The sequence below is a fragment of the Triplophysa rosa genome, linkage group LG9, assembly GCF_024868665.1.
Source record: "Triplophysa rosa linkage group LG9, Trosa_1v2, whole genome shotgun sequence".
NCBI lineage: Eukaryota > Metazoa > Chordata > Actinopteri > Cypriniformes > Nemacheilidae > Triplophysa > Triplophysa rosa.
In genome coordinates this window covers 17,027,257-17,051,217 of record NC_079898.1, presented here as the reverse complement: position 1 = coordinate 17,051,217, position 23,961 = coordinate 17,027,257, and the positions used below count along the sequence as shown (strand labels likewise).

Sequence of the window (23,961 nt, the reverse complement as noted above, 5' to 3'; positions counted from 1 at the left end):
GTGTTCTGCAGAAGCAAGAAAGTAAATGATGAAAATTTTCATTTTTGAGTGAACTATCCCTTTAACTATTTATGAGGTACATACTGTGTCTTTTGAAAGGTTTGAATGCTTTAAGTATTGTGATAGGAAAAGAATAATGCAGTTCTTTGTTTATGACTCTGTTCATACAACATATGCGTCTATGCAATGCAAATCTAATTACACACCACCAGGCACAGATTTCACATTTTTGTAGCCTCGATATACAAGCAGCAGCAATATGAGGTTGTTTATCATGTGCTGTCCAACTCGCATTCCAAATCTTTTTGAAAATGATCACAATATGAGTTTTGGACCAAATTTTGCAGCCCTGGTTTCAACATTGTTTTTCACTTTCAAGGCAGAGCACAGTTTATTCGATGTCTTACTGAGGCAGAGCTTGAGGCAGCACCATGACTCATTTTAAACTGCTGTTTCTTCACTGCCTGTTATGATGCTGTTATCTGTTTCACTGCGGTTCACTCCAGGTCTAAACCTCATGTTGTCTTTTTCTCGCTCTCTTTCTCCACAGGTCCTCGATGGGCTTCTTGGAATCTCGGTGTGTTTATTTGTATCCGCTGTGCAGGAATCCACCGGAACCTGGGAGTGCACATATCACGCGTCAAATCAGTCAACCTGGACCAATGGACCCCCGAGCAGATACAAGTATGTGTGTTTGTATCTGAAATACTTCCCTGTCCTGGTTGCCTAAAGTTATTAAGTGCTTATTCAGCACAACGTTGAGTGATGGTTTAGTAACGTAACACGCTGCTCAATGTAGTCCAAATAACCTTTATTCATCTTAAGCCAACTGCCCACTGCATGACTGAAACTCATCACCCTTTGATATTTGAATTCTATAGCAAGATCATAGCCAAGTCGTGATGCATGTTTGTCACGTTACGCACTTGTGAGACACGACAATACAATGAATTGAAAACTGCCCTTTAGATGCGAACACTGAGATCGGCACTGAGCAACAGCGGATGCAAAAGTATGGCTCTTTGTTGTCAAGAATGATCTTGTAATTTACGCACCTAGTCTGTTATTACCTGTGTACAGTGTGCATCAACACAACAAAAAACGACACTTCTTGTGCTACAGCGAGTAGTGTGTATCTGTGATTTGTGTATTGCTGCGAGAAGCTCCAACTCGAAATATTTATTCCAGCATGTGAGCTTAAGCAACAAACGGGAGTCTCGCATCTCCGCTTTGCATATTAATTGACGTCTTGGTGGGTAATTAATTCTTGATGGGTAATTACTTGTCTGTTTTTCTGCATCTTCTTTTCCTTCAGTCTGATCAATCATTTTCACATTAATGAGTCTGTGACAGACTCTGTTGAACGTGACATTGAACTGATAACGCAGATACATGTAATTTGTGTATGTTCGAACACATCCTTGATTTTCCCTGCAATTGTATACTCGATTACACGGTTATTTAAAAGTTAGAGCTGAGCTCTGGTTACGTGGAGCTGTGCCAGAGGTCTCCACCTGCACACCTGTTTCAGGTGAAGGGTTGTATGTTTTCAACAAGAGCTTTGTTAGTTAGGGATGTTGGTGATCTTGGCTTTGACCTTTGTGGTGTTGCTGCCGTTGCACAGGAGCCAATCAAATCCCCTCGCATCCAAAGACGAATGAGGTTGCTCTTTATACAGTAGTAATTGCAGTACATTGATGTTGAAGCAACAGATCCGTATAACATTTTAGGGACCACAAGCATAATGCATGAATATGTATTTGCATCCCAGTTCATTATGAAAAAGTCCTCTCTCAACAATGTGTGCTGATTTATGTATTTTAAATTGCTCTCCAAGGGTATTAGTAATTTGGTAATGTGTAATGTATTACGCACAGACAAAATGAGGCTGGTGGGCAAAACGTTAATTTACAGAATAAAAATTAAATATTTCATGGATATCTCTCTTCAAAAAAACTGACACCTACCTGGATCTCATATTCATAGCATTTTTCCTCTATTATCTTCCTTTATGAAAAGGAATTAGTAAGAGCTTTTTTATTTTATGAAGGTCTCCATTGCACATGTTTAAATCCGTACCCGAGTTTAAAGACCAGAGTTTTTTTTTAGTTTCTAGAAAATGTGGTACTTATGAGTTTGACAGCCATGTAGAATTGGTCTGTGAGAAGGCAACACTTACTTAATTAGGTCAATGCAATCTTTACTATTTCTATTTGACCAAAATCCAAACTCTGAACAAGCTATTAATATAATTGCGTAAAGATCAGTACAGTTAAAGGGTTACTTGACCCAAAAATGAACATTTTGTCATTATTTACAGAACATTTATGACTTTCTTTCTTACAGCAAACACAACATAAGATATTCTGATGAAAGTTGGCAACCGAAGAGCACTGGCCCCCATTCACTTCTATTGTATGGACACAAAACCAATGCAAGTGAATGGGGGCCAGTTACCAACATTCTTCAAAATTTCTTCTTTTTTGTTCTGCGGAAGAAAGTCATTCAGGTTTGAAATGACAAGAGGGTGAGTCAATTATGACAATTTTTATTTTTGGCTGGACTATCACTTTAAAAGAAAACAAAAACAGGCTAAAAGATCACAATAATATTAGTTTTGAATGACTACTATTGTATTGTACTATTGTATATCACTGCCAATACCCACCTGAAGTTTTTTTTGCTGACTTTCTGTTCTCTCTGTTTTTCTTTGCTCTCTTTTAGAGTGTGCAGAGCATGGGCAACACCAGGGCAAGACAGCTGTATGAAGCTCATCTCCCAGAAAATTTCAGACGGCCACAAACTGACCAGTATCCTTGTTTATTTGTGTGCATTTTTATATTCTGCATTAATGGGAGTAGTGTTGTCACCATACCGAGAGGGGGGGCATCCGTTAAAGGGGTGCTAAAGCACGAGCACACAATACATCATCGGTATTATCCCTGCATAACTGTTGGGCGTGCTCTTTCTCTGCTCTTTCTCGCTCTTTCGCTCGCTGGATGACGCGTGGGCGTTCTTTTCTGGGAGAATTGTTCAATAAGGGACTTTGAACCCCTGTTACGAAACGGGAATTCTGAAACCCTTGCGGAGTGAATCAAGCACAGAAATACTACGTCATACGCTCAACTCGTTTTTTTGACAAGTTGACCATGTAAAGCTTGAGAAGTTTAACAGTGTAAAGAAGTCAGAATGCATGAAATAGCATGTTACCTCTGCTTTAAATATAAAAATTCAGAAATGATGCAAAATATTATTTGCACAGAGGCCCATTTTGAATCTGATTTCGCTGTATAAGCAGCATGTGCAGTAACATATCTGACACGTGTTTGCATTTGCTTACAACTCAACTGAGCTTAGCGCGTGGCTCTGTTCTGTAGATAGCGCAAATGTATTTTACATCATGTGGTGTGATTTTGAGATTTAAAAAACTGTTCCTGGCTTCAGAGGAGACGAACTGCAGTTGTAATGGAGATAAATATTTATTTGTGAGTGTAGGCAGAGTTTGTGCTGCCTTCCCACTGTTTACTTTCTACTGCCAAATTTAAACAAACTACCGGATTCTGAAGCCAGCAATAGTGAATAACCCTGGTGGGGTATAGAAGGTGCAGACTGTGTGTTGCGATGAAGTCTGTTTTGAGGATCAACACAGTTTATTGTATGATATAGCCCGATTTTTAGCATGCAAGTTCATCCACTACATAGAACTGCTATTAAAACAGCAGATTGCACATTTTACGCTTCTAACCTACATTTTAGACACAAAAATGGCAATTTGCTTAACTATGCAATGCATTTCAGTGTTCAAAGATTGATTGGTCAGATAAAAATTTAAAATGATTATTTAAACGTTTAGTTAAACATTTTGGTTCTGTCACAATCCCACAAGCCCCTGCAGGTTCATCATAAATTCATAAAGCTCCAGTAGGGAGCTCCTCATCTAACAGGAGACACTGGTAAATGTGAGACTTAGCAGGTCTGTCAGACAGAAGCTTGTGTGACTTCACACCTCTGGCTACATCTCTGAGATCCTGAGGCACAGCTGGTGCTTCCAGCAACTTCTCAAAAGAGCATAGCCGAGTGAGGAACTACCTCTGCCAGAAACCCTGAGCTGCACCAGCTCTCCTCATCTCCCTCCGCCCTCTTCCTCGTCCTTCTTGCCTCGGGTATCCTCCTCCGACTTATTTCACACCATCAGTCTAATTGGGTGTGTGTGGCGGTTGGGATAATTCCATATTCTCCTCGTTGGCGCCTTCAGAATCCCTAATTGAATTTCACTGGCATCCGCGGTCTGTTATCAGCTCCTGCTTTTGGTGTGGCTATGGAAATAGCTTCATTTGTATGCTGACCGATGAGTTAAAATATTCTTAACCGTCAAAATGGATTAATCTGGACAGCGGAGGTGAGCTTCCTCCACAAACGGCTTTGATGGAATTTGCTTTATCACAGGTGGTTTCTTTACTTTTTTGTTGTCATACATAAATTATATACAGACTTACTGCATGGAAGTCAAAACATGAGAGGCATCTCAGTACTGGCATTAGCACAGTTAGACATCATGGGCATGCATAAACCTCTCACAGCCTACGCATATGTACCACTCTTCAAAACAATGGCAACCCTAATCTAAAAAATACAACAAACTCTTTTAAACCTCAAAGATAAATAAACATTAAGCACAAACAAGTCTTTTTTCTTTACTGAAAAACACTTAAAATAACACTAAATTTAGAAATTTACTGCCTAAATCTTGCGCAAAGCATGCTGGGAACTGAAAATCCCCCTCAACCAGTCATGTTGAATTAACTTGTTTATATTAAGTAAACTCAACAATAGGTCCAATATTATAGGGTTTTGCGTTCTTCTCAACAATGATAAGTTGACCAGTCAAACACTTGTTAAGTAAAGCTGACAGATCTAAATTTTTAGTATAAATAACATAGTTAACTTGTAGTTACTCGAATTCTTTATGTACTGTGAACAAGGATGGGTTAAGTAAAACTAACAGCAGCGACAGTTAATTTTTTCCGGTTTTGAGTGTAGATTTCTTGGAAGCAGCACAACATGAAGAGAATTACTTGTCCGTCAGCTTTGATGACGTTTTCACACTTTCTCGTCAGTCTAAATTCAGACAATTTTAGCGGTTCATAGCATTTACTTTAACTGGTGTGGAGTTATTTGGTCATGTGGTCATGACAATCAAGTGTGTCAGTTTCTCAGTATTGCCATTATTAAAGGTAATAGCTACCCAGACAGCGCTTTATTGTCTGTACCTTTTAAACCTTTCCTTTCTTTCTTTTGTAATCATGTGGAGTGCAGGTTTGCACTTTTAATTTCTTTTCCTTTATCTAGTTATAATGATTTGTGTGTTGCATTTACTTTATTAAGATTGTACCACCACAGTTCTCCCTTTCCCATAATCCCTTCCTGCTCTCATATATATCGTACTAAACTGGGAGGCTCCAGGGGTTTCGACTCTCCCTCTTGGTTTCTATCTTTTCCTCCCTCCTACTTCTTCACCCTGATCCATATTTCATCAGAGATGTATTATCGCATTGTGATCAAGGATTCATAAAAGTGTAAATCTGATAAATCTGTGTGAACCATCTTCAGTGTAGCAGAATAAATTCACTCCGTTAAAGGGGTGCGTAGGCATCAGTGAGTGTGTGCTCAATTGATTTTTATTGATTGATTTGTTTGGGCCCATTTGTATGCACGTTCGCATCGTGAAAAGAAAAACGCGGGTCGTGAAATTTGGGGAAATCGTACCATCTTGGTTTGATGCTGCCGTATTTTCTCTGTTCAGAATATACACACGATGCTGAGTTCTTATGTCCCTGTACCGGGTCGGGTGAGGTGGGGCGATGGTGGTCTAGTGTAGTTAGTAATGAGGAGAGAAAACAGGCTCTCTGTGAGATGACCGACCTCAGTGCTACAGGGGTTACACTCTCACAGAGCAAAATGCCAATTACAGTGTTCTAGCCAAAGTGAGATTTATCATCTAAAAACAATACAAGGCTTCTAGACCTTGGATCAACTTTTTAAGACACTGGGGTTTTGAAGTTTAGTCGACTAGTTACTTTGTGTGTTTGTGTGAGAATAGGAGAGAAATAATATAGACTTTTTGTAAACTCTTTTAGATTAAAGATATTAGGGTGTTTTAGCACAGTACATAATTTGCATAATGCTTTGTTGAATCAGGTGCAAAACAATGCAGATGGCATGTATAACAAAACAACAATAATTCTTTTTTTTTTCATTAAAATGTGAAAAAGAAGTGTATGCTGTGATGTTTAAAGTTATTTATTTGAGTGTCTTTCTTGTTTGAAAGCATCTATGTTTTCAGTTTTCCTGAGCAGTGTTTCAGAGCTGTGGAGTTCTTCATAAGGGACAAATATGAGAGGAAGAAGTACTATGATAAAAATGCTGTCAATGGAGCCATTGTGAGTATCAATTTTACCATCAAGCACTATTTTGTGCGCCTGTATGTGTGTGTGTGTGATACCGAAGTAAATTTGATTGATTGTTTATGTGACCTAATACTAGAGCTGCATGTTTAATCGTTAAAAGATCGCGATCTCGATTCAAACATCCACACGATCTCATAAATGAAAATCAACGATTCTCCTGTGTCTATTACACCGCCGACTAAAATCATATGGCTCCAATCTGTGTTGGTTCTGCCGCTCAAGCAGATAAAGCTTGCCCACCATTAGGTATGAAACGGCGTTACAAACAGTCTTTTCAACCACACACTATCATTATTTCTGTGTACTGGGATTAAAGCAGAGTTGCCAACATGCACGCATGAGACACTCATTTAAAAGCTCTCAGTCTGCCCAAAGTAATCTCACACCAAATAACAAACCAACCTAAAGTAAATACAGCCTAGCAACAAAAGAAGCTGCGCTATAAGAGCTTTTCATCAAGTTGTCCAACATTTCATGTTTTCAGGTTATTTTAAACTGTTTATAGGTGAGAATAATGTGTTGGTATGTTTATCAATTGTATCTTTCTTTAAAGACCCCTTCAAGCACTCTGTAGATGTCAGGCAAATTGATAAATCTTTCTAAAGACCTTTATGAATTATGAATTTGTTTTACTGTAGAAGTAGAAGTTACTTCAATGCATTAATACTTTTTAGTAAGTTTAACTTTTGCATTTGCATTTGAACTTTTGACCTATTGTATTTGTTGTAAATTTTTTCCTAAAAAAAGTCCTAAATATTACCTTACCTAAATAAACTTTTTTTTTTTACTGTTTTTTTGTCAGAACCTCTAGTAAGTGATGTATTACTTTGTCGTCATTCAGAATCGTAAGAGAATCGCAATCTCTATTTGAAACAAAAGAATCGTGATTCTCAATTTAACCATGAATCATGCAGCTCTACCTAATACAGTGGTATATCAATACATCGTAGTTCTTTTTCTTGTTACAGCATCAATGCTTTAGATTGTTGTGTCAATATTTATGTATTTAATGTATGTGTGAATTTATATCACTTTCTGCAGTTTAATGAATGAGATAGCAGGTTGTATAAATGCGCGTCAAACTCCTTGTTGCTTTTATGAGGTTCCTTACCGGACAAAATTGAAGCAAACTGTGCAGGAGAGATTGAATTGCAGATTCACTGCAGGTGAATCATGCAGATTGACTTGCAAACATTCGGGGTCTTGCTCTCGCAATCCTGCTCCAATTACTGTATAGTGATGCATCACGGTTTATCGAACCGGGTGTATTTATTGTGATGTGTATCATGTGAAGGTCGATGTAGATATTCAGCCCTTCCGTTTACTGTAGCTTTGTAAAACCTTCTCTCTTCTAAACAAAATTGCAGCTGTGTTTACTAATAAAGCATAGGGAGGGAAGATGTCATTAGGAATGGTTGATTTTGGTGGCCAGTTGTGTTGACCAGTGAGGCTTTAAATTCACATTTCACAGCCTGGTGGGCTGCAGCTGTCCCATACACTCTGAAAATGGAAAAATACAAATGTGCTTTAACTGACAGGACCCAGCAGCCAATTAAATCGTTACCTTCTGTTAAAAGACTTTTCTGTTCTAGGTTTAAAGCGCTTGTGCTTGACAACTTTTTCAAAACACAGCAAAGAATACTGTTTGCCCAGCCTTGAAGTGCAGGTTTTAGCCTCATGAAAATGCTTGAGGAGGTTAACAAACAGCCTCCTTTTTGACTTGTCTGATTGCTTTGGATCAGGAGAGACTGAAACATGGCTCTACTGTGAAAGGTTTTCAATCAAACTCTGCTGGGCTGCCCTGCACAATTAATTTTTTTTCTCTGCTTAAGCCTACCCAAGCAGAGCTCTGCTTCTCTGACTGACCTGTCTGAATCAGCCAATTACAGGTTAAACCTGTAAGCACAAGCGACCAATAAGATTTTGGTGGCGTTTACAGAGGTAGCGGTCATCGCTAACTGAGAAGTCACAAACCAAACATGAATGCAGGCAGCACTAGTATTTGTGAAAAGTAAAGGGTTAGTCATTCTGTCAGTTGGTTAATGAAAAAAAGCAAGTCTGAAGTGCAAAATAATACTATGTGTTAGGCCAGTGGTATTCAAGTTCCAAGAGGTCCGGTCTTTATATTTTCTTCCAAACGGAGGTCCGGACAATATGTTTTTTTGAAAATAAATAAATATTTAATCAATTTAGCCCACTTGGATATATATAAAAGATATATGTTTTTTATCAGGCCATTTATTTTATATTTTGATATCCACAGTATGCATGTATTGGAGGCTCTGTGGCCTTAATAGAAGTGTGATAATTAATATTTGTAAATAAAAAAAACAACTACTGACAAACAAATGTAATGTAACAATTAAAATGCTCTCATCATAAACAAGAAAACAAATTTACTTAGCCTACTAAATGAGCCTTTCCATGCCATTCATACCAAAACTACTTCTATCTTTAAATAATTTCCCAATTAGAGCGTTGTTCATTACAAAATGTGACCCAGCAAGTCTTTTTACTGTTTTCTACATAAAATCATACTACAGAACATGAAAATATAACAAAAATATTTTCAATATTGACTGAATAATGCCATTTTAAAGATTGAAATCTTAGTGAAATTAATGCTTGAAATTAATCTTTGATGCTTGTTATCTAATAATTAATTAGATTGAGACTTTAACCTGTTTTCACAGGGTCACAAATGTTTACATGCTGATCAATAATGCTAATGCTAAATGTAGATAAAACGTTATGGTTCATAAAATATCACAAATCTGGTCGAAAGGTTTGAGACATATAGCAAACAGTAAACAGACTGACAGATACAAATACTTACAAATAATTGCTGCATTCTGTTTACTGTTGTGTGTCCATTTACCTGCTCTGCGTGTCTGCACTACTGTTGTTAAAATAAGCACGTGTCTGCTGCTCTTCATGCGGCGCATCTTTGGCAGTAGAGAAGCAGCGCGCAGAGCGGAAAGGGTTAAAATGAAGCACGTTTGGCGCTAGATAAAGATATTAGAGAATACAGGGGCAAAAGATCAATTACATAAATGTTCCTGAGAGCGCGTGTGATGTGATTCTCCGTTGTGTAGACGCGCGGCTCAATTTAAACAACCAAAATAGTAAAATGCTTTAAATGGTTTATTAGACTGTCTCTTGGTCCGGATGAAACGAAGCAAAGGTCCGGATCCGGCCCGCGGTCTGCCAATTGAGGATGACTGTGCTAGGCTTTAGTGTTAACTTGAGTTGGGTGGCTCTGTAGTTGGTTCTTTGCCATTTATATCATTATATATGGTATCACTAAAGTTAGTTGGCTAGCTGAATGGCTAGTTGCTTTAAAGGTCCAGTGTATGAAATTTAGGTTGCAAAGGTTGCAAATTCCAACCAACTGCTCACTCGACCCTTCCCTTTCAATGCACTATGGTGGCTGACACAGAACAAATATGCCATCACGTTTTCACATCTTTGCTGAAGGAGATAACCTATTTACGAAACGCGCTCTGTAGAGCAGTTGTCCTTTTAATGTAGAAACAAACATGGCGAATTCCATGCAAAGGGACCCACGGCGTATGTAGATAGAAATAGCTCATTCTAAGGTAATAAAAATATAACGCTTCAGTGTGTAAGGGCTTTATTCACTTCTGAAGACATAGTCATGTGTATTATATTATATTTCTGTCATCAGATCCTCCAAAAACTGACACACTGGACCTAACTGGACTTAACCAGGAAAAAAAAAAACTGGACTTAACCAGAAGTGTATGCTAAAATGGAAAATAGTGCCATGTTATGTGAGACGTCCAGTTGTCCTGCTCTCACTCAGTGCCTTTTATATGCAAACAAGTGATTAAAAACAACTTGTTATCAGTTTAAGCATTTTGCTTTGTGTGTGAAGGGGGTCTAGATGTGAGAGTGTGGAAAAGAAAGAGAGATAATAAGGTGAGTGAGAACAGAGTGAAATGAAAACTAGAATCTGCTGTGAGATGGATTTAGCCACTCTCGTTTGCGTATTGTGAACCGACACTAAGTCAGTCAAGTCAATTTTTGTTTGTTAAGCACTTGTCACTTTTGTGGTTCACTGAGCTTTAAATGGTTCACTTATTTCTTATAGATTCACTAGTTTCAACTGTTTAAACAAATCGTTATTTGTTTGCGAGTCATTCTGATCACAGTGTGCGTTGATACTGGCGATCTCGCTGTGTATAGTGCAATGCAGATTTAATGATCTGCACAGATTAAAACGTGGCACGTCAATGGGGGGCAAAATCTGTCTAGTTATAAGCATTCTTCCAAATATCTTTCTCAGTGTTCATCAGAACAAAGCAATTTATACAGATTTGGAACAACTCGAAAGTGAGTAAATGATGACAGAATTTTCATTTTTGGGTCAAGTATCACTTTAAGAAACCTTTCAACAAACTGAACATACATAAATGCAAAATAAACAATATTCACCCGAACAGCTGTGAAATACAGCTAATGCAGCTCCTTAGATCTTGTACTCTTAACTGCGTTGATAACGAAACAGCGCCTCCGTAGTGGTGTAACGCCGCAACATCAGTTACATGACAGTCCATTGAGTGTACACAGTGTTTTATATGAAGACCCCTACATCATTTTGGTGAGAATCGTAGGCGGCACGAAATTTGATGAAGGTGGCAGCCTCCAATTTCTCTATGCAGGAGAAAACCTTATTATTGGCCAAAGAAATAGTTTACCCACAATTGAAAAGTCATCAACAAACACTCATTCCATTCCTGGAGGACTTTCTTGTTTGGTTGAGCACCAAAGGAGAAATTTGGCAGCCTGTCATGCTGCACTGCACGTGTTTTTTATATAAAAAAGTAATCACGGAACTAATGACACAAATTCTGTTCCGAATCTTTTGACTATAAAGGCTAATTTATACTGATCCAACATACGCCAACAGGGGTTTCACAATGATCCAACAAATGCGTTTCAAACTACCATTTTTATTAGTTATGCCTGTTAATTCACTGCTGTGCTTTCAGTTTTTCTCAGCTGTGGAACACCTGGGATGAATTTAACCCGGGTCATTTTTTGGTACCCCAACGGTTTAGCCCCTGTACAGGTGTTCTGCTCCCCTTACAATGTCATGTTGCCTGAAATGGAGGAATCTGATTGGCTGCCTCTGTCAACCAGGCTGATAAATTAAAAAAAATCAATAGCTGCCTGTTTCCAGCTGAAATGAAAGGAGAGATGCAATATTGCAGCCTCTTCTTGCTTCAATTACTAAAACAAGCTCAAGAGAGTTTAACAGACCATCCCTCTCCTTCCTTCTCCAGCATGGCAGTAATGAAAGTTCTGTGTGTTCTGCTCCGCCAGTAGATGGGGAATAAATGTGTCTTATTGAAAGGCTTATCGCGAGTCGGTGCGTCGAAGTCACGCTCCCTCCCTGCTGATTCGCACCATTTAAATGATCGCGTGCATGTGAAACCAACAGTGAAGCGGAACCTCGGAAAATAAACGTCCCAGGATATTAAGCGCCAGCCTGCACTTCCTTGTTTTGTTTTGATGCTTGCAAATCATGCTCTTCCCTTTTCAAATTTTTTAGTTGGGGATTGTTTTGATCAAAGTGTTTCCAAAGCACGGAAAATGCGCAAATGATGAATCTCAACGGACCGTTTTTTATCTGAATAACGGAATATGAAGGCGGTGGCAGCAGGAGTATGAACATCACAGGCTCTGCTCCACTGAGGAAAATATAACTTGATTTTGTGTCTGGTTTTCTACTGCGCAGAGTGTGAATGTGAGAGTAAGATATCGGAGCATAACTAATTATAGCTTCAGTCGTTCGCAGCCAGCGATGGGCCATTCTCATTCTCAGTTTCTCTTTTCTCACCGCACTCTCATTCTGCTCCAAGTGACCTGGCTTGCTCGGCCATTTGCACTGCATTATGGGGCATTTATCTGCTCGCTCCTTCTATTAATCCTCAGCTAGAAAGCCTGGGGACCTTTAGACCTCGCGCTGATGCTGTTACTTCTTTGAGAGGATGGGAGTCTAGAAGCTTCATGCCTTCAGCTGCATTAAGATGGAGATGGGCTCTCTTCTCACACTCCAGGCTGATTGCTGTCTCTGCTTATTGACCGCAGCTCTTCATCTCCTCCTGCCGTCTGTCCCGGACTTATTTCCCCAGACGGGCGCGCTGGCATTAAAGGGATTGAAGAAAGAGAAGGTGTATTGCGTGGTATTATTTAATGGCTCTCTAATGAATATGGGCCTGTGCTGCAGTGGAGCATACTGCTGATGCTAACCCAATAAAAGCAGATTATGAGGGGGATCCATCAGCAGGTAATGAACCAGCTTGGACACTTCTGCGTTCAGTTCCACTATAATGGACCTACTTGTTCTGTTTGGGCTCTGTGGATTCATGTTGCTGACAGCAATATTTCCAAAAAAGTCATCTGTCTTTCTGTCCTGTTCTCTCCCTTCGAACACTTGCCTCACCACAATCACCATGTTTTCTATTGCCTTTCCAAAAACATTTGTAATAATATTATGTTTATAATATAGTTATTCCATACATATGTAACTTAAGGGATAGTTCACCCCAAAATGAAAATTCTGTCATCATTGTTCATCCTCAAATTGTTCCAGACCTGTATACATGTATTTGTTCTGCTGAACACAAAGGAATATATTTGGAAGAATGTCAGTAACCAAACCAATGTCATCCCCAATTGACAGTATTTGTTTTCCCTACTATGGCAGTAAATGGGGGATGAGATCTGTTTGATTACTGACATTCATCCAAATTTCTTTATTCAAAGAAATGTATACAGGTATGGAACAACCTAAGGGTGAGCAAATGATGACAGAATTTTCATTTTTGGGTGAACTATCACTTGAATTATTATTTTTTCTACCTTTTTATAATATTCTGTATATTTATTTTTGTGTTTTTCTACATCTTTGTTACTTTTCTATATTCTATACTTTCTAGATCTTCTCTATAATTTTATTAGTTATTATTTTTTAAAGCATGTTAAAGACAAATTGATTTTGTGGCACCTGTACCATGACTATGAGTTTGACATCACTTACCTGTTTTAACTGTTTTACCTGGTTTGTCCACAAACAGACATAGAACACATTTGTGATCCAGTCTGTGAAAACCAAGCTAAAGTCTCAAAATCTAATTATGAGATAATGAGCATCAAAGTTGGATTTCAACCAGTAATTTCATTATTTTAGTCTTTGACATTGCCTTAGTCAATATTAAAGATATCAAGATATATTCAATATATATTTTAGTGTTATTACATTATGTAGACTGAGTTTGTGTAGAAAACAGTAGATCGCCAAAAAATGTACAATATATTTGTAAATAAAATCCCTATATTTTAGACCTGCTGTGGAAAATAGAGTAGTTGTATGTACACAACACATCTACACATGCAATGTGTTCTTGGTTCAAGACCAGCAGATTTTAGGAGCCAATTCTTCCACTTGAAAATTTTCAATAGAAACCACAGAATGGTTTCAGATTGTGTGGGTGGAAAGGGGTCTTTTGTCTCTCTGTGTTCGTCTCTTCATTTGGGACTTTGCTGTCACTTAGGTGATGATACAGAGGTTGAATAAGAACCTTGGCCCTGACCCAGACATGCCCTCCCTTCCTCTATCTGTCCTGCTCTGAGAGAAAGAGCCTTTGTGGGATTCTGTGTCGGGGCAGAGCCATCTATCTCCCCCAGAGCCAATGGTAGACAGCCTTAACAAACTGCCCCCAGCGAATGAAAGGAGCACAGTGAGGGGGTAAGAGAGAAGGACACAAAAAGTGAGGGTCAAGGGGATCTGATTGATCGGTACCATCCCATCCAAATGAGATCATAAAACATTTCTTACTGTATATGACCTGAAATGCATGATTTCCATTTTTTATTAATGTACTGTATATATATATATATATATACAGCATATATATATATATATACAGTATACTGTGTGTATATATATACAGCATATATATATATATAACCAACACTATAGGTTTCATTTGTTTATAAAGTGCTGACTTGAATATTTGAGTGTCAATGCGTTCTGGTGTATATTAACATTGACCCTCAAACACATTTATACGGCTTTGTACCTTTTGGTATTCCACACAATACCAGCTATCGGTCGAAGGAACTGTATACACAGACTGACATGACTGATTTTTAGCCTCATCTCCAAGAAAATATTCTGCCTCCCTGAATCACCTTTGAATCTTTTAATGCAATCAGTAATTGAGGCGCTTGAAGTCTGGATTGTCATTCCTCAAACAATGCCCTTCTACACTGGATGATGCAATTCTTAATGACACTGAAAAAGATTTCCATTGACCTTGGCAATCTTCTGAAACCTCACTCTGCATCTGATTGATGCAGTTATTTGCCGTGGCTACACTTGTGAGGTAATTGTATTGATTTGAGGCAGTCTTGGCTATGCAGTTTGATGTACTCCTAACTGCGGATTCTGCAGATGGAGTCATTTTTTATTTTATGGAGTCTTCGACATGTGGGAGTGTCTGAGCTATTTATACCTATATAAAATGTGTCCGATTAGAAGAATTTGTGAGCTAATTCACTCTTAAAAATTAAGGTGCTTAAAAGGTTCTTCACAGAGATGCCATAGAAGAACCATTCAGTCAAATGTTCTTTAAAGAACCATCTCTTTCTTTTTGTAATCTGAAGAACCTTTTTATGCCACAAAGAACCTTTTGTGACACGGACAGGTTCTCTTCGTATGTTAAAGGTTCTTCATTGAAACAAAAAATGCTCCTCTATGGCGTCGTGAAGCGTCGTGGCGTTTATTTTTAAGAGTGTTGTGTACATATCCCCAAGATTTGTTACTACTGTTGATTATTTTTTTTCTCCAAGTGAAGTATTTACTGCAGGAAACCCTTTTTTAATCAGTATTTGTTTCTTGTTTTCTATTAAGAGTGTTTCACACCCTTTCAAATATGAATACCCCTTCAGCACGATCAATTTAATAAGATATCTTAAATGATTAATGTTAGCCAATTAGATATTTTCTAGTCCTTGTTTTAAGCATTAATGTAACAAAATGTAGTGAGGGTTCTGTTGAAACAAGAAAAAAGCCTTTTGCTAATGTGGTAAAGTTCTGCTGTATTGTATGAACATTTTAACATAGTATTGTGCTTTTTGTGGATTTATCTTGTTCAACGATTCTTGTTTACTTGCAAACAAAACAAAATACTGATTAAGAAATAGCAAGCAATTTTTGTAGTGTTCAGATGTGTGGGTGAATGTATCTGGATAAACTGTGCTTCTTATTTCCCATAGGCTGAATAATTAAACAGTTTGTGGGGTTGATCAAGCCTATTAATCCTGGTTTCTATCCGTCTGCTTGTTCTTTTTCTGCTCATCCCTCTTTATCTCTCTCTTTCTCATTCTCTTTCAATTGCTTTCAATCACTCGACTTCTCTTTCATCGTCCTCTTTCCTTCACCCCTGCAGAAGTCCTCTGATGCTGCTTTGCCTTCAGTATCGTCTCCTTCGCAAACGGCAGAGAAAAGCAAGCTGGAGGTACTGTGGTGTGTGCTTCTGTGTGTTGTGCTTATCTGTGCTGTGCTTTTGCTGTGCTAAATAACATTATCCTGAATAGTACGCAAGTTTAGCGTAACTGCATCCCAAACCGTAGTGCATTGAAAATTGAAAGGTGTCTGGATAGTGTAGTGTACTGTTAGATGTTGAAAGTGTGTGTCCATGCATGTTTTGTGTGGCATTATCCATTTAGGCGACTAATAGAGTCTTCAACCATTTTTACAGTTCTGTCTGGTGGCGCTCTTAATGCAGAACCTACAAGAAGGGAGCGTGTAGAAATCAGACACTTGTTGTTGAAATGTGCTTTGGTTGTATTCAAGTATGTGGAGTGTGTTGCTTCTGTGCTCTGCTGTGGAGAGGAATCAATAGACCAGCTCTGTCAGCATGCAGAGGGGAAATGGAATAATCGATGTGCCCATAAAGAGCTCCAAACGGCCAATGCGCACTTCACCTCCAGGCCTGTTCTCCATTTGTTCCGTCTGCTCGTAATCATAGCGCCGACCAGACACCGCCGTCACTGCAGAAAACCTGCTCTGATCCCTCACTCCCACACCTGAACAGGCCTCTTGCATTTTTGCTGGAATTGATTTGCGCTGAGAGAGGAGACTTGATATCAAGGCCGAACTTTCTTTGGCATAACTGTGTTGATGTGACCTATAATGCACCGTATATACGGTTGCAAAGGCTTTTAACACAGTGCATCTTGCAAGGGTCTTTAAAGTTGCATTAGCTGTTTTCTCTCGAGCTGTTAAAAATAAAGCTGTCTTTTTGTCGAGACCTCTGCGTTCTGTTTCGTTCTGTTGTGCTGCATCTAGCTGTCATTAAACACAAGAACACATTTTAATAATAGACCAACTGACCAAGTAATCTGTCAGACAACCCCATACCCAACATTTAATGTTGAATGTGTCATTTTCTCGCTTCAGTTATTATAGTCGTTTGTGTGAATACTGTACACAGTTGCTTTCAGTCAGGGGTAGTGGATTAGCAGCCATTCACTCAGGTCACATACTGTACTTTCTTTTAAACAGCTAGATGGATGGAGCCTGAAAGGAACAGAACGCAGGGGTCTTGAGATGTGCCATTAAGGGCTTTATTGAGAAATGCTATTTTTATCTTGACACATTGTCCTGAAAATCTGATGCTTAAGGCACAAGCCCTGTATGCAATGCAATATCCAAAGACATCGGACACATTTCATAAAACACCCCAGCGTTGATTTGTTTTGCACATGAGTAGACAAATGGCCATCCCAAGGGGCAAGTCGTGAGATACATTTTTTTTTTCGATGTCTTTTTAAAGAAATCGAGCATGTGTGAATGCGTGATGTACTTGCGTGTGTGCTTGTCACTCTGAGTGTGGTTTATCCTGACACACATTTTCTTTTTTCTCGTTCTGACACAGGAGAGAGAGAAGAAAAAGGAGGAGAAAAAGAGAGAAAAGGATACAGATAAAGGGAACAAGCCAGCAGCATTTGAGAAGGTAATCGACTTCATTACCCACAAAAGCCATTAGCCCTTTTAATAAGAGCTGTATTTATGCATCATTGTAAATGAAGAGGTGCTGTTTGGAAACCTGGATTCCTGATCCAGAGCCATTGAGAGAGAGAGAGAGTTGTGCCAACGGAAGTTCAAAATTTTCGCGTCTCACGTGATTCATGGAGCCTTCAGATAGATCCAGGAAGTTATGTTTTCTCTTTAAATGCTTTATTTCTTTCATTTTTTTATTCATTAAATGACTTACGTTTTTAAATGGGTTAAAAGATTACCAGTTGGTCTGTTTAGCCGCAGCTCCATGTGTTACTAGTAACTTCTGGGAACTATTGAGAGCCTCCATGAACCGCCATTGCTGTGAAAAAACTGTTCCATTGGAGTCAACAGAGTTGACGTGACTCTCTCTCTCAGTGGCTCTGACCTGATCTTGAACCATTAACCCCACCCACAAATTTCTTAAAGGAACAGTGCACACAAAAATGAACATTTGTCCTTGCACGTGTGATAACAGAATTAAACACCATTTTTGAGTTTTGGGCTAAAAACAGGCTAGATCTGAGTTTCGGGAGATGGTGTGATTATCAGTGATTGAGATTTCTATTTGTTCCTTAACAAGAGGACACACCAAAATCATTGAATGTTGCATCTGAGTTGTGTGGAATACCTTCATGGTGCTTTTTTGGTGTTTTGGGGACTGGACGTGAGAGAGATATTTGAAGTATAATTTGTCTTACATATTTATATGTACTGTCCAATATTATATGGTATGCTTAATTTTTTTATGAAGTATTTTATATTGAAACATAATGTTGGGTGTTATGTATATCAATGGATTTCACGGTTTACTTCACAACATTACCACTCTTGACTACTTTTTACTCTGTTAAAAACTCTCTACAAATGAATGAATTCTTCACAATCGTATTTCATGTTTGCTAGTGATGATGAGAAGCAGGTGTTGTTTATATTTTATATGGAGGGCATGGTCTCATTCTGGACAGCATTTTATATTACCAAAGTTTGTGTACTCCCCTTAAACTTTTCATACAGAATTATCAACATTTCTAGAGTTTTCTGGCATATAGCGCTAACAGTCACAAAAGAGGAGATCTGCAACCAACCGCTCCATAGAAATAAATAGCCACAGCAGCAATATCTTAAATTATATGCATCTAGTCAACATTTATACACGCACACAACCCTGCAGCACAGAAAAAAACCTTGAACAGGCACAATACATTTAGACTTGTGTAACAATCTGCTAACTCCAGTCTCCTTGCTTCCCTTCGGGCAATAGAGACCTTTCATAACCACAGTCAGATGCCTGAACACACACACATTCACATACCTTCTCTCCGCCTGAAGCACAGTATGGGGTCATCTGGGATCACAGTACAGAAAATAAGCACAGAGAATGCTTCAGAAAATGGCAATTGTGTGTACAAGAGAAATGACAGTGTGCGAGACATTTGGGAACATGGCTATTGTCATCTTGCTGTCAGAGAGCACAATGGTGGTGTTTGATTGACAGGCAGGCGGGTGAAGATCTGTGGCCCTGAGTGAGTGTAGAGAAAGTCACAAAGAGGAGTTCTCTCTCTCACTCGTGTTTTGTTGTTTTACACCCTTGTCATCTCAAGCGTGTGTGTGTGGGTTATCCGTGGGTCACGGTGGAGAAGATTGGAAATTCGGTGGCCTTTGGAAGTCCAGCAGCAAACTTTCGGTTTTCCACTCCACGGAGTCAAGAATATTCACAGCCTGTAGAAGACGACAGAGCATTAAAGTAGAGTTAGTGCTGCACGGCCACCTCGTGTTTTTCAACAGTCTCGCTTCATCCCCTGAGAGAGCCACGAGATGAAGAGAGTAGAGTGAAAGATGGAGGCTTAGAGGAGGGGATCTCTGCAGGCCGGTTTAAAACCTTTGTGCTTTAGTCTCACCATACGTGACAGCTCCTGCGTGCTCCTCTACACGCATTTAACACATCCACACTGAAAGGTACAGTACAGACCACAGGAGACACTAACAAGTGCACACTGAAATTTTGTCTTGCCCGGTTTTCGTTCTATCTCTGTTGAGTGTAGGCATCATTTCACAGCTGGCTATCTGTCAATACTTAATTCACCCCACGTGTCTCTCAAAAGCGCTCCTACGGATAACGGGGGTGTCCGCGCCGTGGCATCCCATCATGCATGTCTTCTCTCTCGACAACCTTCATTTGTCTGTCATTGTCAGTTAATCTCCATACATATTTCCTATGCCATCAAAGGCGCGTGTTGGCTTATGTTAAAATCAGCCAAGCGAGGACCTTACAATGATATTCATAGCCTCTTCTGAACCGTCATGAGTCTGTGTATGTGTGTGTGTGAGATAGGTAGGCGCATGGGGGATGTATTGCCTCTGTAATGCCCATCCTGACCTTTGCTGATCCACAGTCTGTGAGTCGCATGTTGAGTGTGCCAGCCCAGAGCTGTGTATATGTGTGTGTAAGTTGTGGGAAAAAGAGAGAATGCCAGAAAGAGTCAGTGCTGACCTCAGGTCAGTTTGTAGAGTGATTAAAATGGCTGTCTGGCTTCCTGTGCGACATGGAGGAAGGAGAGTGTGTAGCGAGACTGCATCAGAAAGTCAGCCTTCGTCCTGCCGGAAAGAACAAACGAGTTGTACATTTCAACATGTATTTTTGTTTAGCTGCAGGGTAGTGGAGAAAAACATGCAGACGTCTGTGTGTGTGTGTTTGCCAGGCTGAGATGATGTAGAACAAACTGAATTTACTTGGCTGCTGTAGATGCTCCATCTGTGTGCTGGGCATTTGTTGTTTCCAATTCCACAGGAACTGGCTGTCTGTTTCCTGTCCGTCTAAAATCCAGACAGACTTTACCAGGCTGTTCTCTTCAGCCCTGGCTGGAGTATTTGAGTAGTTTCAGAGTAATCACTTAGTAATGTTTGATAAATCAAGCATCATCACTATCACTTGCTCAGACTTTGTATTGAGGGGTCTATTCAAATCTTTAATGTTATACATGTTGGAGTGTCTGTGGTGTCATACTCTATTGCTGCTCACAAGTGAAGTCCTGGCTCGCATGTATAAGGGCAATTCCTTACAAATGTCGACTTAATGATGAAAAAATCACATTTTAACCAAACGTTTTCACCATATGGAGAGGTCAGATGTCAATATTTAGTCACATGAAGACTCTCTTAAAGTTAATTTGGCAGTTAAGTGAATTGTCACATCCATAACAGTCCATACTCCTCATAAATTGGCACATGGAAATTAAAATATAGTAACTATTTTATGTTCTATAGTGAGCCATGTATTTGTTGGGTATTATTGCTTCTTGTTTGCTTTTTTTGTCACATCCATAACACATGAAGATTTCTCTCTTTTTAAAAGGATCCCTGGGTATAGAGCGATGTATGGCTTAATATATGAACAATGGCATTGACTTTATAATTGTGAAATAAAAAAACAGTGTAACTGTCACAGTATTCATAAACTTTGAAAAAATATTTTACTTGGAGGCCGCCATTTTTTTGCGTAAGAATCCGTGATGTCAAATGGTTGCGACCTAAACCTGTTCTCTTTCGCAACAGCGAAGCACACATGTTTTCCATATATAACAGTAAAATATGACACGTAAAACATAAGATCAGATATACAAACACACAGGGACAGTAGGTGGCGGTATGTCCTCTTGACACAAGCCAGCCTGCCAGCCATAAAAGAAGAACACGTTCAGTATTAGACGTCTGTTCAAGGTGAGCGTGCATTAAATCATAGCTTTAAACTACTGCCTTTGAGACATTTAAGACTATTTAAGACATCAGCATCCACCATAATCGTATACTTTATACATTATGAGAATATACTGATAAACACAATAATAATAATTGCGGTTTGGTTATTTATTCTGTATTAGAGCACACGTGAAGATTAGCCCCCGTCAGCTAATGACCGAGGGAGAGAAGACAATAACGTTAGGCTACTGATGTTGATAAATCAACATCAAAAAGTCAAAATCTGGATAAAATGCATTGTATAATGGCTAAAACATCGTGTATATGATAAATTTAAAATGATTTTGGTTATTAATATGCATGTTTGTGTTGTTTCTGACAAACAATATTAAAATGTAGGAAAATACACCAAATAGCCTCTTTATTTTCTTTCTTCTTTTAGCATTATATAAAAGGAGGAGCGACAACAGTAAAGGACGAGAGAGAACCAGGCCTGGACTTTACGTTTTGTTTTATTATGTGTCACGGTCGACTGCCGGTATTTTACTTTCGTTTTGTTGTTTGTTTATTTTATTAAAGTTTTGTTGTTCAACGTTCGCCGGTTCCCTCCTCCTTCTTCCTTGCTGTGAACATTGTTACACACACATATATATATATATATATATTATCCTACAGAACCTTATATTTACTGAAGAACTGATTAGTGTGTCGGTGTTTAGTTTGGCTGCTTAGCTGTGCGTGCAACCACTTTACGTCATCGAAAAAGAACATGGCGGCCTCCTTAGGTTAAAATGCGTATTACATTTAGGGTTTTTTTAAGAGCTGAAAATATGTTTCTAACAACAAATGCTAGTAGTGTAAGGCTATTACAACGCATTAAGCCATACATCTCTCTATATACCGGGTTCCCTTTAAATTGAAAACCTGTCCATAGACTGATATTTTTCTAAATTATGGACGCTATGATTAGGGGTTTAGTAAAATATAAACATGCTTCAATATATTGGTAATAAACACGTTCTCGGAGAATTCATATTTCAAGTTTTGACTAAAAATGTCACATCCATAACACTGGAATTGCCCATAAGTGTTTTTGTTTAGCATGCAAGGGATTCTTCCTGAACTAAACATGACAGTGGTCAGGACATATTTTCACTGTAAAGAAGAACACCTGTACGGTTTTGATATGAACTCTCTGTGTTTGAAATTCCAGTGTAATGAATGCATGTAAAGAGGTATGTGAACGTGACTCGAATGGATCCAGGAGTGAGATTGAGCGGTTTTCCGCGGACAAAGTGGAAAGCTGGTTAATCTCAGCAAGTGTATGAAGAGAAATGTGCTGATGGTTCATGTTAGGAAGAATGAGTGAGGACAGAGAGAAAAGCGCTCCATCCTGTTAGACAGCTCACCTTAGCCGGTCTCAGCTTTTACTAAAATTACCTTCACCGTCACAGCCGCACAAAACCCAGAAAACGTCTTTGAGCAATCTCTCTCTCTCTCTCTCTCTCTCTCTCTCTCTCTCTCTCTCTCTCTCTCTCTCTCTCTCTCTCTCCCCTTCTCTCTCCCTCTCTCTCCCTCTCTCTCTCTCCTCTCTCTCTCTCTCTCTCTCCTCTCTCTTCTCTCTCTCTCTCCCTCTCTCTCTCTCTCTCTCTCTCTCTCCTCTCTCTCTCTCCTCTCTTCTCTCTCTCTCTCTCTCTCTCTCTCCCTCTCTCTCTTCTCTCCTCTCTCTCTCTCTCTCTCTCTACTCTCTCTCTCTCTCTCTCTCTCTCTCTCTCTCTCTCTCTCTCTCTCTCTCTCTCAAACGCAACATAGGGAATCGTTAGGAATTTACAAATTAATTAGGACTTAATTTGTACTTTTTTGCTCGACAATAAAAAAAATTGTATTGCTTTTATTCCTCTTGCAGCAGCGTTTTTTAGATATTAGAGACCCTGAGGGTTTAGACCCGCATTAACTGCACCTATATGACTTATCCTTGTTTTGTGTTTTCATAAGTTTAGAAAACATGTTTCAGGTTACTAGATTGTGTTTGGGTTTCCAATCACACCAATAGACAATTTCCGGAGGTCAGTGACGGCCCAAATATCTCATCGTGTTTCTCATTAATACTCAGTGAGGTGCTCGTTAGGGTTTAAGTGGAATTAGTATGAAAAGCTCTCTGTCTCTCAGCTAATGAAGGCTGCCGCAGCGCAGTTGTTTTCATTTGCAGCGACTCTACCTGAATGCAATCAGAAACTCTCTGACAAAAACCCCTGCTGGCTCTCTCTCTCTCTTGCGCTCTGTGTGTGTGTGCGTCGTTTTATCCCATGTGTTTCTCAAGGCCAGCCAACATGGTAACTGCACATATTATCTCTGTGTTACCCCCCTCCCAGTATGTTCAGAATTACATTACAGTAGTTAAACTGTCCAGTGTCCACTGTTCGCCCTTTTCACAATGACGTCACTTAACTTCCGCCTTTTTGCAAAGCAGTGTATCATAACATCCGTCTTGCAACAAACAAGAAGAAGAAGAAGAAGAACTTCCGTTTTGCCATCCCGCTGGAATTTTACAACAGTGAGAAAAAAAACTGACAGAACAGGTGTTCAAGTACTTATCCTAGCACCTTAACTAACACAAAAAGAAAACAAAACACTTACCTTGATAATCAAACAGGTACTGTTCAACAAAGAATTTGTATCCTTTCTCTAGCTTTGATCTTG

The 23,961-nt window shown here is 39.1% G+C and overlaps 1 protein-coding gene across 2 annotated transcripts in view; it reads left to right on the top strand.

The window, feature by feature from the left end:
• The window catches only part of smap1 (small ArfGAP 1), a 100,783-nt gene that overhangs the window by 38,512 nt on the left and 38,310 nt on the right, over positions 1-23,961 (top strand). Inside the window, exons 2-6 of one of the 2 annotated variants that reach the window (XM_057342618.1) lie at positions 551-684; positions 2,725-2,810; positions 6,365-6,440; positions 15,950-16,018; positions 17,441-17,518. In XM_057342618.1, coding sequence (XP_057198601.1) covers positions 551-684; positions 2,725-2,810; positions 6,365-6,440; positions 15,950-16,018; positions 17,441-17,518 — 443 coding nt within the window. The remainder of the gene's footprint in view (positions 1-550; positions 685-2,724; positions 2,811-6,364; positions 6,441-15,949; positions 16,019-17,440; positions 17,519-23,961) is intronic. The other variant, XM_057342619.1, reaches the window with a different exon arrangement.